The sequence below is a fragment of the Amblyomma maculatum genome, chromosome 7, assembly GCF_055883805.1.
Source record: "Amblyomma maculatum isolate TAMU_Amacu chromosome 7, ASM5588380v1, whole genome shotgun sequence".
In the NCBI taxonomy this organism is placed as follows: domain Eukaryota; kingdom Metazoa; phylum Arthropoda; class Arachnida; order Ixodida; family Ixodidae; genus Amblyomma; species Amblyomma maculatum.
The window spans coordinates 89,595,740-89,612,599 of record NC_139350.1 but is presented as its reverse complement, the minus strand read 5'-3'; the positions used below and the strand labels follow the sequence as shown (position 1 = coordinate 89,612,599).

The 16,860-nt window shown below is 53.5% G+C and overlaps 1 protein-coding gene across 6 annotated transcripts in view; it reads left to right on the top strand.

The window, feature by feature from the left end:
• exd (PBX homeobox extradenticle) overlaps positions 1 to 16,860 on the top strand; it is a 316,334-nt gene that overhangs the window by 216,463 nt on the left and 83,011 nt on the right. For all 6 annotated transcript variants that reach the window (XR_014708815.1, XR_014708814.1, XR_014708816.1 and 3 more), the window contains exon 4: positions 11,797 to 11,987. Coding sequence is in view for 3 of the 6 variants with exons in the window: in XM_084609241.1 (XP_084465367.1) it covers positions 11,797 to 11,987 (191 nt within the window). In the remaining 3 variants the exon portion in view is untranslated. The remainder of the gene's footprint in view (positions 1 to 11,796; positions 11,988 to 16,860) is intronic.

Sequence of the window (16,860 nt, the reverse complement as noted above, 5' to 3'; positions counted from 1 at the left end):
GCTTTATCGATTTCAAGCATTCGAAACTCAGCCGTTTTCCTTGTCATGATTATGTAAAGTAACATTACGTTTCATGTTTGTCATTAATTCTGTGTAGGCACCACTAACGACGTCATGCCCGAAGTCCGTAACTTTTAGCCATGAGAGTTTAAGATGTAGGCTTCGTCCGCCAGCTGCCATGTCAACGGCAGACGCAATTTGATATCTTTTGCTCGGTAGCTAGAATTAGTGCGATTCTGCGATGCCTTGAAGACGGGCTGCTGCGCTGGACTTCAAGCATGCATACATCCAGCCGCTGAACAATGTGCGATAGCCAACATTCTTTTGTTTTTTTCCGCAACAACATTTCGGGCGTTAAGCAGTTTCGCCCCGCTCACCTGACTGAGAGTGCTCGCATTTGTAATTCTTTCTGCACACGTTCGTGGAGAATTGAAGGGCGAGGAGCCAGATGGAAAGTTGGCAACCTGGCTTACTTCGTTTTCGTTCCCGCTGAGCCATTTGGTACACACTTTCAACTTCATCGACGTGCTCCCTGAGTGCGCATACTGCCCGGCACAGTGTACTTCTGTGCGTCAGAGATGTTGTTAGGGCGCTGAACTGCCCTGTTACGCGTCGAGTCACTGCCCAGTGCAGGGCCGATTTCCTTGTTCCGTTGTCGTTGGCCTCTGCTTTTAGCAATGCTATTTCTCTCTTTCTAGATTGCATCCCTCTGTACTCGCCCATTGTGGGAGGCTTGTTTTCCTGTTTTAGTCGTCCGGAAACCTATGGACGCTCATTGCAAAGCTATATTGCTACTTTTCAAGCGGCCAGCGGAAGGTAACAGAAATTTTAGACGTCGAAGCATGGCGTCAAAGTTCATCGCTCCCTTTATCGATAATCATGCATGAGCGAATAAGCGGCTCTTATTCCAAATGTTTCTCTTCTGTCGTCGGTAGCTAGCGGGGGCGTATCATGGCCCTCAGTAGCGGGCCCTCGAGGCGTGCGGTTCAGGTGGCGGGCGGATTGCTTTCCTCCGAAGTCCTGGAGGGGGAAGAAGTGAGCCGGCGAAGCCGCGCATCCGCCGCCTAACGCCCAGCCGCGGCACGAGCGGTCTCTTGCGTCTTCGCCGCCGCCCGTGGCGGTCGGAGGAGCTGAAATTGCCTCCGGGGCTGCGCTCTCTTGCTTTTCTTCTTTCTTTATCATTATTCTCGGGGGTTGCTCGCTCTGCTCGGCGGCTGACCCGCCCGGCTGGATCTGTCCAAACTTTGGATGGATTACGAGTAATCTTTCGTAACCCAGGGCGGGGTGAGGGCGGCGAAGGGCTTTCTTTCCCGAATGGCTGCGCTGCGCCCCCCCCCCCCCCCCCCCCCCGTTAGAAAAAAAAAAATGTAATAAAAAAAGTGGCCGCGGCGCAGAGAAATGCGCGCCCTTCTCTCTTTCCCTTTTCTCAGGAGGAGGAAAACGAGGAAAAAGCCAAGAACGGTGGTCCGGTAATGGATTTCTGGGCTCTCTGCTGCCCCTTTCACTGTTCCTAGCTGCCTCGCTTTCTCCGCCTCTTCTTTCTCACCTCACTTTCCCGGTGGTGCTTCGTTATTTATATTTTTATTTTCCTTGGCGTGGTATATATTGGGCCAGCGCTCTTCAGCAACAGCGTGTTTTCTCTCTCTGCGTGCATCCGCGCATACAGCTGTGTCTATGATTCCAGTGCACGCGCGTCGTGCGTACGAGCCTGTTCCTCTCGGAGCTGATTTTCATCATCTACCTCTCTGTCCGGCATCGAGCGGTCATGTTCACATTTAGGCGTTCTTGTCACACCACTCGCTAACAAAGGCGCTACTTTTTTTTTTTTTTTCTTTACCCTCGGGGTGACCTGTGACTCGTATCGCGCAGTGCACTGAAGCAGCGCAGTACGTTGGGCGGAAGCTTCAGCTTGAACCGAACCGACGCCTCTGAGGGACAAACGTGAAAATACCTTCTCCCGCGAGCCGCTCATTTCGCGGCTTTCTCGCGGAGGGAGCAACGCGGATTATTATAACGGCGTGTCGTCACCGGTCTTTCCGCGTGAGGATGCCTACCCAGAGTTTTGAAAGGGGGGCCGCGCGTGCTCTGCAGATGAAAGCGCACCCCGCACGGCCGAGGTTAACTCGGCGCAACAACGTGGCAGGGACACGTCGTATTTGTTCTCATTCTCGGCTGCATTCGGCGTTGCTGTTGACGCAATCTACGACATATTGCGGGGAAGGCGAAAGAAAGCAGGCCGGGTAGGGGTGAGATAGAAAAGCCGCCGGGGACGCGGTGGCTAACCGCGCGCACCTACAGCCCGGCGCCGATTGAAAATTTAATGGGCGTCGCACGAGCCCGGTGCTGCGTCGCTTGTTCCCACTTTTGGCGGCGGTGCGAGGCGTCCTTTTTCCCGGCTGCGGGAGTAATCATAGCGGGTTGCTCGGTGCATAGCGGACTGGGTAATACGAAGGGGTTGGCGCGGAGACACCGGTCGCCTCCTTGAGTCTTCTTTCCCCGACGCCACGTGCGCGCACACGGGAGCCGGCCGCTGGGGACGCATTCATCTCGGGGCCCAGTTAATGGCCTTACTTGGTCGCGCGAAGCGGCCGCTGAATATTTGATGGGGCGACTTTGCCAGCAAAGAAAAGGGAGGCGCATGGCGGCAGCTCATTACACCCTCTCTTGCCGCCTCTCGCTTGTTCGCGCAGTGCCCACGGCCGCGAGCTCGGCTGGCGCGTCTTGTTACGGGACTGCCTTCACTCCTTTTGCTCTTGGCACTTTTCCGTGGTCCGCGCGCGCGCGATTTGATTAGGCTCTGCGGCAGCTGTGCCGCTGCCGAGTGCGGTTTCCGCGCCATGAAAAATGAGCTGCGACTGCCCCTGCATTCCTCTTTCCCGGTACCGCCTCGTGTGTCGTCCCATATGATGATGCGCCCGCAGTTTTGGTAGCGCCGGGACACAAAGATGTTTGCAGTCGGTGTCGCAGATTAGCGAGCGGATGTCGAAGCACCGATCGTATTGATGCGGCTTTTCAGAAGCGTAGTTATCACCTGCTTATGTCGAGTGCTGCCTGCGGAGTTCCACCACTCCCCTGAAGCACTCTGAAGCAGTCGTAGGCTGCTGCAGTTCTCCGATTGCGTCGGCTACGACACCCGGTTTCGGTGTGTCCGCCACTCAGATGATTCGAGGAGATAGCGACACTCTCGATGCGCACCCAGCCGTGCGGAAGCACTGTCGCACCTGCAATTCATATCGGCGCTGCGGCCAGCTTCACTCTTTTACAGGCGCGTCCCTAAACTTTATACGCTAGATGGGGGCTGCGCTTGAGAGTCTGGCAACCGACGCTGTGCATGCCGAGCCTTGCCTGGCGTGCTGACCCGCAATGTTGCCAAGTTAGCGGTTTTGCCGCTGCATTTAGGGGATCTTTTTTCCTTTTTCTTTTTTTTTTTTTACATTCGTTAGCGGGTAAAAATGTTGCATTGCAGGAGGCGGGATTTTAGGGCTTTTGAGGTACTGTTGGTTGTTTTTATTGACGGTTCTTTGAGGTTAGACTCATTTCTGCAAGGGAACGCCGCTGTGAGCAGATGGCATGTCACGATGGTGAACATTCGAAGACGCCAATGTGTCTTGAACTAGTTTATGCAGGATTTTTAATGCAATCGTCGAGTTTGCTGATGCCGGACATGCGTTTCGGTGGACTAGTACCTGTCAAATATGTGCAGAAGCCTAGGAGTGAGTGGATGTACAAGAGAACTCACTTGTTAACGGAGGTAACAAACCCTATGTTTAACTATTCGAGACAGACTCCGAAGGCGCAGTAAACGCTGCCTATACTATTAAATGCTCGCAGTGGTAATTCAAAGCGGTCGGCACGGTGTGAATGTGCACGCTGGGTAGAGTGCTGCAATCCCGCCTAGAACCGGCGATATGAACACGCAACCTCGGCAAACTAAGGCAAAGCAGACGACGTCTTGTTGCGAGAGAAAGTACCCGCCGACAGCAGTTTGTAGTCAGAAGAGAAAGACGTACTTTTGCAAGGTCAATTTAAACCTACAGAAGGTAAGCAGAGCAATCCTAACGATGACAGTATTTTTAATCTGAAATTAAAAGTCAAAGCGAAAAAAAAAAAAAAGTGCATTTTATTGGGTATATTGTTTACATGCCAAATAACCAAATACAAAGCTGAACGTTAGCTTTTTGATGCCTATACTCAATTTATCGGTTTTTAGCTCTTTTTGGGCGTTCCTGTTGCTGGTTTTCTATTTTTCATTTGGTAACACTGGTCCCGGGCCTCTTTCGTCTCCGCGAATCTCGTGATTGGGCTTTTTTACTTGAGTGTTTGTTGCGGATCAAGTCAGAATGCCGCCGAGGTTGAAGAAGAAGAAACGCATCGTGAACTCGAGCTTCAATGCCTAGCCCCCCTCTGGAAGAGCCGTAAATCTCTTGCGTTTCAGTTTTAAAATACTCGCTGTTGACCGTCTTTTTTTTTTTTTTTTCTTCAGCTGCACACTTGATCTGTTCTAAATTATCCCGTTCCGCTGCTGTGCCGCGTATGTTCCCAGTACTTTTCAGACGTACAAGTAGGCGTTTTGGCCAAGACCCTCCGATTCATAGTTGAGTGCGGCAAGCACGCGCGCGGGCTCGAGACGGTGGGCGCGGGGCGAGCCGGTGGCGTTTGCGCAGGTGGCCATAATGTGCGACCCTTCCCACGCGTGCTCTCATACGGACTCTGTGGCGGTGGGCTGCGTGATTTGTGGCCGGCCGGGACCGGCGCTGAAATGAAAACTGCCCCCGGTGCTGCCCGCCACCTTGGGATGCCGGCGCGCGCAGTAAATATTTTGCTGCGAGGGCCACCGCCACAGTGAGCGGAGCTCCGCAACGGCGCAAACGCTCTGTTTGCCATTTTGTAGACGCGATTCCTCGCGAGTAAGTGCACGCAAGTCCGACTGCACGCATTGACGTAACCGGCGCCGTGTGGACAGCAAGTGCGCGTTTAGCCCCGCTTGGTCATCCCTAGCGCTCGTGCCGTTGGGCGATGATCATCTCGTTACATCGTCCCGCGTGTCACAAGCGTGGCTGGAGCAGATTTCTCCTCGTGGAACATGATTAAAGGGCAAGCGAGACAGAAGCTTGGAGGGCAATAAAAAACAAGTCTAGAAAGGCAGAAGTGATGAGACGCACAAGGTGCATATATATATATATATATATATATATATATATATATATATATATATATATATATATATATATATATATATATATATATATATATATATATATATATATATATATATATATATATAACGAGCCTTACTTCCCGCACGGTCTGCGGGCGCTAGCGAGGTCCAGACGCTATCCGTCATTAATGCACGCTTGTCTCGAGAGCGCCTCTTGTTCTTTGTGCCGCTTCCTTGCGCTTTTTTTTTTTTTCGTTGGATGGTTTAGTGGTGCATTATTACGCCCTCCTGTAGGCTCGGGTGCGCCGCTAATTGGTACTGGTTGTTATATCGCCGGGGCAAAGGGTAGAAAGAAGAGCAGAACAAAAATTCAACTAATTGAACTGGTGCGATCTAAGAGGAGCCGGTTTTGCTCCTGTGAGCGGAACGATTGGTAGCTTCGCTTACGGTCGCTAACCCGAAGGCGTGAATTATCGATGGTCGTATGCTCTTGCAAGCGCTTTTCCCGCTCTCTCCCGTCTTCACTCCGCTCTCACTACTTCTCCCTCCTTTTTTTCTCTTTTTTTTTTGGTAGTCATATTGATGCGGGTTTTTCTCGCTCGTGACGCCGGCACTCTGTGCGGTTCTTTCTCGCGAGCGCTGGTCCGGAGCCACACTTTCGCCTCCGAAACTATCGGTATCTTTGGAATATCGGGTATCTACTGTGGTAAACTGGAGGAGATGGCTCATTTCCCGAGGTTAGACCGAGGCGCGTAGCTGCGCCGGCTGCCTGTGGCTGGCGACCAACCTGTACGGTGCGGGAGTTGTTACTGCGACACTTTGCACTGCCTACGAAGTTGTCTGATTGGTGGCGCTCGGGAAGCGGGCATAAAGTGCACCTTTTCCCGCTCCCCCTTCTAGTCCGAGCATTGCGTATTGTGGCAACTTATAGGCTTGCGCTTCGACAGTTGTATCGTGTGGAGCCGAACCCCTTGTGCCTGTGCGTTCCAGAAGCTACCAAGCACTATTAGGACGCGTCGTTTCAGCGCCCTCATAGCTGTAGATGCGCTTTGGTCGGCCTAGCATTACGGAGCGCTCATTTTCGCATCCCGTAACGCTTTACGCTGTTTCGCTGACCCTACGTCCCGCTCAAGTCGACAACCAGCCGGACGTGAAGCCGGTCGTGCGATTCTATCCATAGCTTAAAAACAGCACGCGAATGCACGAGGTCGTCCTTAGCCAAACCAAATGGAAGCAGGCTTCCCCGAAGTAACCGGCACGCGACGCCCCGCAGCCGATGAAAAGGGTTTCGGAGGGGGAGGTGGGAATGGAGGACGCGTGTGGAAGTTGTCTTTCCGCCTGAATAGGGCCGGTGTTTGCATCTTGTTTGGCGCGTCAGGCAGAGAAGGTGTCCCGGACAGCGCCGTTTTCTGCCCGCTTTCTTTTCCTAATTTCCCTCTTCACTCCGCATCCTTGTCTCGTGGCGTTATTTGGCGGCTCCCCTCCTCTCGCCGTCTTTGTCTCGGCTTTTTCGAGTAGCTTCGCGCCTTTTTTTTTTTTTCCTCCGTGCGCTAATTTTGCACTCCTTTTGGAAGAGATGCGCGCTGCCTCCCAGTGCTGGCTCCTTTGTCGCTGTTTATTCCCTCGTCGGCCTGCCGCTGCGGGTGTTTTTGTTTGCTCCGCGGCCTTTTCGGGGGCTTGGCTTGTTTGGACCGCTGTTCTCTCCACCCACCGATGGGAAGCTGCCCACTTTTATTTGCCACATTTCTTTTTTTTTTCCCTCCCGCTGCTTCGTGCGCGAGGAGGATGCTGAGCAGCGCCAGCCGGTGGCGGCGGCTTGTGTCCCGTGATGGATGGCGCCCCTCTCCTCCTCTCTCGAGCACGCCGGCTTCTCTCGCTAATTTCCGGAAGATGCTGATCCTGCTGCTGATGCTGCGGCGCTGTGCCCCTGATGGGGACGATTTCTTCTCCTCTCGTATGTCCTCGGCGGCGCCTGTTTCTGTGCCTTCTGGATTTCCCTCCCCCGGAGAATGCACTCCGTTTGGTGTCTCGGCAGCGCCACGATGAGCTGTCTCCCTCGGAGTCCAGTAGAATGTGCCCGCATTTTGTAGCTAGCTAGTTGCAGCTTCCACTTCTCGCTTTTCTCCCTTGCTGGTGTCTCCAACGTCCAACGCGCCTTCTGTTGCTGGGTTTAGATATTGGGTACATTACTTTCTTTCTAACATAGGCTGCGAGTGTCACTTGCGTAACGCTGCGTGAGGTAGGTGGGACAGTGGCGTCGGTACCTGCTTATCGACGCCTCGTTATTTTAAAATGTCGGTACAATACCGTTTATATTTTTCTTACAGCGCGTACTTAGCGATCAGCTAGGTCGCCGTGTACCTCATGTTACTGATCATGTACGGTTGAGCAGGATGCCCCGCTATTCTTTAGGCGAGGGGGGCATAAATGGCGTCGTCGACCCGCTAGCCTACATTTCGCTTTAAAAGCCCAACCGCGGACATCATCATCGGCGCGGAAGCGTCCCTCGGTAATCGCGAGGGGCGAGGAGGCGCGCTCCCTCCCGCGGCATTAGGCGGCGATCATAGGGTCATTTGTTCGGGGCGCCCTGTATCGTTACGGCGCGTCTCGAACCGAGGCCGGCTGCGAGGCAAGAAAGAGCTAAAGCTCTGCCTGCGCGCATGTGTGTTCGTTGGCGGAGCAGAACGATCCGCCGCGACTGTTACGGGAAATGGGAGGTCGGCGCTTTTACGACGTGGGCTGCGAATACGACCGGGCCCCGCTGTTGCTTCTCCTCCGTCTTTTATTGCCGCCGGCTGCCGTTGGCCGCGGCTCTGGGGTTGCACCTGCGAGATTTCTCTCCGTCGCCCGGATGCTGCTGCCGAGGCGTGGGTGCGGGCGCTTCTCGGGCCTTCGCCAGGGGACGCCTGACCATTCTGGGTTTCCTTCTAACAGAGGAAGTGGCACTGTTTGTTCAACAATGGCGTCCAGCTTCTTGTAACCGGCAGGGAAGGCGCCGAGTGCACAGGAACGTGCGCGCGTACCTAGTGACCTGACGGGAACAGTTTTTGGACCAGCGCAAACCGCGGTGGCTGGAAATTGCTCTCGCGTTCGTTTCTCCCCACCACAGCGTTTGTGGCAGCTCTTTTGCAAATCTTTGGTGGCACTAAGCGTAGTCACGTGACTGGAAAATGCTCCTGGGAGTTGGCTGGGCTACGATCCCGGAGCTGCTTGCGTCTTCTTCCTGCGGTCGAAAGAAATGGCCGCCACTGAGCGAACCCTGGAGACCGCCGATAGGCCAAACTGTGCCCTCGGGCCTGGATGCCGCCGGGAGCGGGGAAGATCTCGCCAGGACAACGCCGGCGCAAGGGAACTTTGCTACCGACGCGTCGTTTAACGTGCCTCGGTCTTTGAAGCGCACCGTGCTTTGTATGTTTTGTTTTTCACGTTCAGAGTTCTCGCTGCTGTTTTCTTGGACTGTTAGCGTCTCTCTCGCAACAGCCCCGTCGGCTTCTGCACTTGCTGTTTGGAAATTGTGCGCCATGCGTACCTCTTCCGATGAAGCACGCTTTACTTTTTCGTCTTGAGCCAGCAGTGATACCCTCAGGCGAATCTTTTGATGGCTCCGTGGCCGTGCTCTCCGGGGTCCTCTTCTTTGCTGCCCCTGTGGTGAGAAAAGGAGAATGGCGGTAAGAAAAAAATAAGTGTCTGGATTACCTCACTGGGCATCGAGCGTTGACCGTCGGCCCTCCGTGCGCCTATGTTTCTTTTTCATTGGCTGTGCACGTTTTTTTTTTTTTTTTTATATCTGCCTTTTGTAATGTATTCAAAGCGGCCCTCTCTTGCTGACGACTGCTCTGAGCCGTGGATTTTGATTTACAGGAAAGCCGGTATCCTTCGCCAGTCTTTAGTGAATGTGAACGTGCCGTAGTCGCAACGTGGGTTCGGAAGTGTGGACCTCGCAAGGTCGCTCACACATTGATGTACCTGAAGGTGCGCAGAGGGCCTAAAGAACGTTTTTGGACTTTTTCTCCATTTAAGTAGCGATCACTGGTGAGTTTAGCAGCGGGACCCTCGAAGGAATCGGGCGAGTTTCAAGCGTCCCAGGAAGCCGATCGCAGAACCTAGGTACAGTCGTGTGAGGGGGAGGGCTGCACTGCTTTGGGCGTGATCGAGTATAGCGCGGAAGGAGGGCGGCTGAAAAGTGATTAGGGTTTCTCGCTGCTCCAGCCGAGCGAGCTTTCAGTGCCCCGTGTCCGTTTGTGCGCCCGTGGAAAGGAGGGAGGCGCGGCCCTTTCTCGGTGGCCGGCCGTGTCTCCTTTGTGTCGCCCCGGCGCTATCGACAGGATGCGAGCTGACGAAAAGAGGTTTGATGGAGGAGAAGGGCGCCGCTTTCGATTCCGGCTCTCCCTCGCAGCGCCTTGGGTTGTTCTCTGGACGCGTAATAGATGATGCCCATTAAGAGAAATGGTTACCACACTCATCACTGTCCGCGCGAACAAACAGGGGCCTCCAGGAAATGGCAGCAGCGGAACTCCCTCCTCTCTGCCCCGAGGCCTACTCCGCGGCTACTGTGCGCCAGAAACTGTGTATGCGGATAAAGCGGTCCGAAAAAAAGAGAAAAGGGCGCTTTCCTTGTAGTTGCCCGTTTTTCTACTCCAAGTAAAGGATGTCTGATATCCGGATGATAGCCGACGGCGGGGAGGGAGTTTCGGCCCTTGACCAATAGTGACTTGTCACGGCAGTCACGTGCATGGAGTCCGGCCAATAGTACTCACGGTGGAGAGGGAGAGCGCTGTGCGTGAGCCACTCTGAGTTCGCCTTAGCCCAGGTTGTGGCCGCGCTTTTTTATTTTCTTTGTTTTTTGGCCGGGTTTCAGTGAATCGCTTCTTTTCGATTCTTCCCGCGTATGGGCGTGTGGCTGCCAACCGATCTGCCTTTGATGCACGCCGTGCTTTCTTGTGACTTTCGTATCTACGCTGCTTCCAACCGGGGTTTGAATTTCTACCTTACGCATCGTGCCTTTCACACTAGCATACCTTCCTCACGCAGTTTCGCATTCCTGTCTGCCGGCCTAGTTTGTGCACCCTTTATTTTATCTTGGGCCACCGGCTGCTTGTTGATGGAAGCGAAAAACGGGGAATCTTTGTGCAGCGTTTAACGACACCTAGTGGAGGTCGATATTGACGGAGCCCTCCACTACGGCATCCTTCGTATCCCAGGTCGTTTTGTGACGTTAAGCTCTGTAATGAAAACAGTTACATTTGGCCTGTAATCCCCTGTGGTTACCAAGAATTTCAGATGGAGCTTCAAGTCACTTGCGGTGGTCGTCCATGCTCAGTGCCGCCTGAGCACAGACAGTCGGTGTCGTTTGCTCGAAAAAACAAAGGAGTATTGTCGTCTCCTGTGTTGATTGCTCAACGCCAACCCTTTTACGCCAGCGACGGCAATCCCTTTGTGCGAGCGCAGACTAAAGGAAAACTTCTAGCGACCTGTGCCAATTGCAAGACAAATCAGCAAACGGTAAACTTTGGCGCAGAGTCGTACGCACGCTGTCCACCAATTAACAGCACCCTCCCTCGTGCCTGTCAGTGCGCATCTTGGTGCGCGCGCAGTCGGCCGAGCGGCTCTGCCCGCATTCTGGCTCGCCCGCATTAGCACCCTTGATGCGGGGAAGGCGAACGCGCGCTTGTTTCGTGGCCGGCCAGACCATGTGGCGTTTACCGGCGGCGCTTTTTCCCTTGCCGCGCTCGTTTTGGGCCGTGCGACTCCTCCCACGGCTGGGCCTAGTTTCGCCATGGGCCTCGCTACACTGCGTGACGCCTGGCCGCTTGTCGGTTTGAATTTAACGCCCGGCGGCTGACGGGCCGTCCGATCAGTGTTTGGCCGCGTCCCATAATGCTATTATTTGGGCAGCAGCGCCGAGGAAAAACTGGCCGTCGCGGGGAACTTTGTTGGCCAGCCTGTTTCAATCAGATAAAAGGGCGGGCTGCGAGGCGCCGGGAGGGAGAGGGGCGCGCCTGTGGGCTGTCAGCCGGCGGCCGATGGAAACCAAGCCACCATCGCCGATGATTAGGCCTCCCCACCCGTGGCCTACGCCGCTCTGCGTTGGCCCTGGCGGCTGTGGCTCGGCTCGCGCTAGATGACCAGAGGCTCGCCGGCTTGATTCGCACAACTCGAGGCTCCCCTCTCTGTTTCCCACTAGCCTTTGACTCCCGTTTTCGCCCGAGTTGTGTTTGCGGGCCGTGTGGCTCAGCTGGCTGTAACTGTTGTGTAACGCATGATTCAATTCATCGTCCGCTAAAAGGCTTGTTTTTGCCTCGTACAAGTAGAGCAAGTACTCGTGGTTGAATAATTAAATTAAGGTTATTCTCGGAACGTTTAAAAAAAAAAAAAAACATGACACAAACGTGTGGGTACCGGTCAGCGATGATCCAAAACGTGCGATAGTGTTTGTTGCACCTTGAAACTTGCATGCCGTGAAGGTCTCTTTTTACAGAGACGGACAGTGTATTTGAACCGCCAAAATGAACACTATTTGTCGGGCAAAGCTGGCGTCGCTAATCGAGCAGTGCATAGCAGCTGACCTCATGTCGCTGCTCCTGCAGAGACTACTAACCGTTTCCGCTTTTTTCTTTTCTTTTCTTTCCCTGGCGCAGGCGTGCAACGAATTTACGACGCACGTGATGAACCTGCTTCGCGAGCAGAGCCGGACGCGTCCCATCACGCCCAAGGAGATCGAGCGCATGGTGCAGATCATCCACAAGAAGTTCAACTCCATCCAGGTGCAGCTCAAGCAGAGCACCTGCGAGGCCGTCATGATCCTCCGCTCCAGGTTCCTCGACGCCAGGTACGTTCCTCCTTGCGCACTTGGTTGTAGCCGGTGGTTCGGACGGCCAACTGCTCAGCATCGGGGCCGAGGAAAACGTCGGCAAGTGGCCACTTCTCTGCGACAGAGGTGTCCGCTACTGGAGTACGAACCGATTGTGGCGTAACGGGATTGTAGTAAGAGCTTTTTGAAATGGTTTGTACGAAATGCTTTTCACTGCCTAATAACAACGCCGCAGTGCAATCGCAGTAGAATGAGGCATTCTGAGTTCCTACACTGGCTTACGAGTTTTGCGGAGCATCCTTATATTTTTCCGTTCCCTTCGCGCAAGGAAAAAAAAAAAAAAAAAGCTGAATAAAAAAAGGGGTGCCTCGCATTTGATCCCCCGCTGCTGTAGAGAGCGCCTCCTGGAGCACGCTTGTGTAGATTCTTCTAACGAATCGCGGCTGCCCCGCGGTTCGCCTCGCCGCGTGCGACCGTATCACCAGAAGGTGAAAAAATGCCGCGGCGTGCCTGAATGAGCGGCGATCCGAAAAGAAAGAAGACTGCTCGGGGGCTTTTATCTGAAGGATAAGCCGTGATAAATCTGCCCCTCGCAACATGCGCTCCGCGGGAAGCCTCTCTTATTATTCGCTGCGTCCCTCGGGATCTTCCCCTTGAGATTCGGGGGGCTCGAGCGGCCGGCGTCGCGGTTCGAACCCCTGCCTTCTGTCGCCCCCCTCTCCACCCCTTTCCCGCGCTAATCTTCGTTTGTGCTGCCGTTGTGCGTGCGTGTTGCTTTCGCGGCGCGCAACTTCGCGAGCCTCGGGAGGGGCAAAGCCCGTGCCGCGGGGCATTATATGCGTGCGTGGTTGTGTGCGTGTGTAGAACCGCACGCCCTGGTCCAGAGGATTTCGCTGGGGAGCGCGGGGCTGTTTGGGCGGGTCTTCAATTTTTCTTCGAGAGGGTTGATAAACAAATTAAGGAGCGCGAGTGGCGAGCCTCCGCCGCCACGGTTTCTGCTGCTGCTGCTGCGCTAGGCAGAGCAGCGGTGGCAGCGGCCTTACGCTGGTACCATAATTCAAAACCGGAGGCGCAAGGAAGCTGACTTGAAAGAACTCCCTATCTCGGGTTGATGTTTATGGTTTGCCGCCACGACGGGGCTCCCCCCACCCTCCTCCTGGCTGCGCGCGCCTGTCCCTTCCGGAGACCGAAACAAAGACAAAAAAAGGCAGCCTAGAACAAATGCCAAGGCAAATTCGTGCAGCGGCTGCTAGGAGCTCGCCCCGCCTCGGTCGGAATAAATAACAATTAAAAGTTGTCTTTTCTTTTTCATATTTCTTGATATTTTTTTTGTGCCTTTTGCTGCCTCCCTCTTTCAAAACTCTGGAGGTGAAGCTGGCACACGAGGAGGAGGCTATTTGGTTCGTGGCGGGCAAGGAGTTATGAAGAATGCAGCAAAAATTAACGCTGGAACGATGAAAAGAATATTATGGAGCGACTGTTACTTATAGCGGCGAAGAAATCAGGGGACGGCTGTGTCTTATTAAGCCGCGATTTATAAATAAACTCCCTGCGAAAGTCTCTTTCTCTCGTAATTAAATTAAAACTGCGTGCGCGTGCGCACCCATCGGAACACACAGCAGAAGAAAGAACTGGTTGCCCCGTCTTATTTTTTTTTCTTTTTTTTTTCTTATTCTTCATGCTGGCCTCTACACTTGGCTTTTTTTCTGTGCTTCTTAGTTTGCGTGCGTTTCCAGAATGTTTCGCGAATGCACTTCTAACACATCGTCCTACCTCGCCCCTTCTCATCAGTGTACGCTGGACCGGCGGCATATGCGTTCACTGTGTTATTGTTTTTGTGTTGCCATTCGTCACTGCCAGCCTCCCGCCGCCCCCATCTCATTTCTTTTTTTTTTTTTTCTTTTTTTTTTATCGGAGCAAGTTCTGTTCGGCGGGAGCGTTAGGAAAGCGGCGAGGGAACGTGGGCGATATATGCTTGATTCTGATACAACTCCGCTGCTTCAGGCACCGGCAATGTCGAAAGTTTTTCCCTCAAAGTTTGTTATCGTGAGAACCTGGCGCTGATACTAATTCTCCGCGCTCTTTCTTTCTCTGTGAAGGCACTTATTCTCGCAGCCTTTTTTTTTTAATTTTTTTTTAATCCCTCTGTTTTCTCCCACGCTCCCTTCGAAATCCCGCCGTTGGGTTGAATATGTGTGCCCATATCTCTGGCGAGCTAGCTAGGAGTTCGAGGCGGGGCGGGGCGAGTATTTATCGCGTCGCTTATTAAAGCGGCCCCCGTTTCTTTCCCGATGGCCGCGAAGAAAGAAGCGATAGTAGCGGTCACATCCCCGTTCTTTGTGTGTAGATGTTTCGCGTCGCTTTTCTCTTTTGGCGCCGTATGCTCGCTCGCTATCGCTGAACGGAGATTTCTGCAGTTATTAATGGGAGAGGCACCACTCCGCTCTTACCGGGTAAAAAGTGCGAGCGAAAAGAGGAAGGGGAGGGATGGCTGATTAACGGCGCCACCTTCGCACTTCGCGCCGGGCAGGGCCGCGAAAGGCGCGTGTAAGTCTGCCTTGGAGAAGCACACTTGTAGTAGTTCGCTGGGTAAGCGATGGGAGTGATCAAGTCGATTTCGGAGATTCTGATTATAGAGCTGCGCCTTTGGGCTTCTCCCGCAGTCGCTCAATCGCCGTCAGTTGTTAGCGCATCTCCTCGGTTTCTAAGGTGCGTTCCGTTGATCCACTGAACTGTGAAACGTATTTTTACGACCCAGAGCTGCTACGGCAGCCACCTTAGAAGTCGAGTTCTTTCTCAACGGCTTCGTGTGTGCGCATAAATCAGAACTAAAGATCATGCTATAAACCGGGTGACCACACCATAGGGGGCAGATAGGCAGGTACTAGACTCGCTCTCCCGGCTGCAGTATTAACGTTGATAAAATGTCACATGAGCTAAAGACTACACCATTAGTTGCACAGTCCGCAGACAGCGTCGGGCAGAATGCAACGCTGAAACGCAGAATAAACTAAAAGCAATATAGGAAGGTACGCCACCGAAAACGATATGGACTCAAAAGTTGCAGTAATTCATGTCCTAATTGGTGTTTCCAAAAAACAGGCGGAGTAACTTTACTGAGTTGCACGAGGAAAGCGTATCCGCCATAATCCTCCTCCTTGGGTGATGATCGAATGTTCCTCCGTGTTTCTGTGTCTTGCTGGTGGCTCCATTTTGGCGCTGCCTTCCAGGGCCCGTCATAACAAATCTTCATGCGTAAAATCTCTCTCTCTCTCTGTGTTTACGTCTAGGAGATGACTAGGGTGGTTATCCTGCCACTTAGGGTTAGGGGCCTCATTCTTGTTCCAGACAAGGATTCTGGATGAGGCTGCCTGGGCCAGCTTCTGAAATACCTATTTTTAACAGTGACCGTAAGCTTCCTTGCACTAAGACGCACTGGCAGTTTTCAGGGTAGGCGGAAGTCGATGCGCCCGAGTGCTGTGCGATGTCAGTGCAAGTTAAAGGAACGCCGGGTGATCGAAATTCACGGAGCCCTTTACTACGGCGTCCTCCCCGTACCTTGAGTCGCTTTACTTCGTTAAACCCTATAAAATACCAAACCAACGAACGACAGTCGTGTATCTCGCACAAGGTACGCAAGATTAGGTATCTATTCTGCAATTAGCATATGCCGCACAGTAAGAAAGAAACCGAACACTTGAGCATTTGGTAGGAAGTGGTGAGAGAGGACATAAGAGGCGGCCACAGGACTCCACCCGTGGACCAAATCATCTCAGTGCAAGTTTTATGCGTGCCTCATTCATAGGTGGCTCCTTCGAGCACGCTGCCTCCAGCCTCCGCCCTTTACATCGGAGTGCACGCGGCCTTAAAACTCCGCAACACGCTTCGACACTCCTCTCGCATTTTCCAAGCCCGTCTGTACAGGGGTTATGAAATAGATATGCGTAAGCAAGCTGCTTACCAAAGCTGTATTTCAAACATTACAGCTGGTTTCAAGCCCAGGTCATCTCATGTGCTTTCAGCGCCCAATGAGTTGTTCCGGGCTCGAAATCGTTCTGCATGAGACAGGCAACGTTCTTTTCCCCACATTGTCGGCATCGCGCTTGTGTCGTCAGTTGTGACCTCTTTTTGATTCCGCAGTGTTGCGCAAACGATAATGCTAAAAATGTTTGCAGAGGATAGGCACTGGCATGCTCCTTGTGGCGACTACGGTGCAGGTGTTTCCTGACCGGTGTGTATGGCCGAACAGGACTGGTGGCCAACATTCGTGGGCGGGGGCCCCATTAGTCTACTCTTTGTCAGGGTAAAAGAAAGCGCTATGGGAAGTGTCGCTTTATGTTTTGGTCAGAGCAAGACTAGGAGCAAGGGGGCTCGAATCGGCGAATTGCGGGTGAAATTGAATAGAGTGACAAACGGGGGACGCATGCAGAAGATGTGCGGTGGAGGAGGGAAGCGTCGGAGAGAATGGGAGAAAAATTGGGCTCCGGGTGATTGATGGGAAGTTGAACGGCGGCGTCCGCGTTGTCCGCTGTCTGCGATGACGCGCGTCGCCGACGAACGCGGCCCGAGTGGCGGGCGGAAAACATTTTTGAGAAAATGAAATCGCGGATGGGGCGGAAGATGATCGGCCGCCTAAGTAGTGGCGCCTTTCTCGTCTCTCCTTTTCTGCCTTCGCTCTCTCCTGTTTGAGTCACCGCATTATCCCGATCTGCTCCGAAGCAGTGAGAAGAAAGTTTGAGACGGCGGGATGCTCGGGAGCGGCGGGGGAGGGTAGGGTGTCAGTCTGACTTCCTTGTTTTTCGTGCGCGCTGGAGCCGCGCTTAGCTCGACCGTGCGTGCCGGTGCTTGATCGTGCCTGCAGCAGCGACAGATTGCACCCGGCGACGCCCAG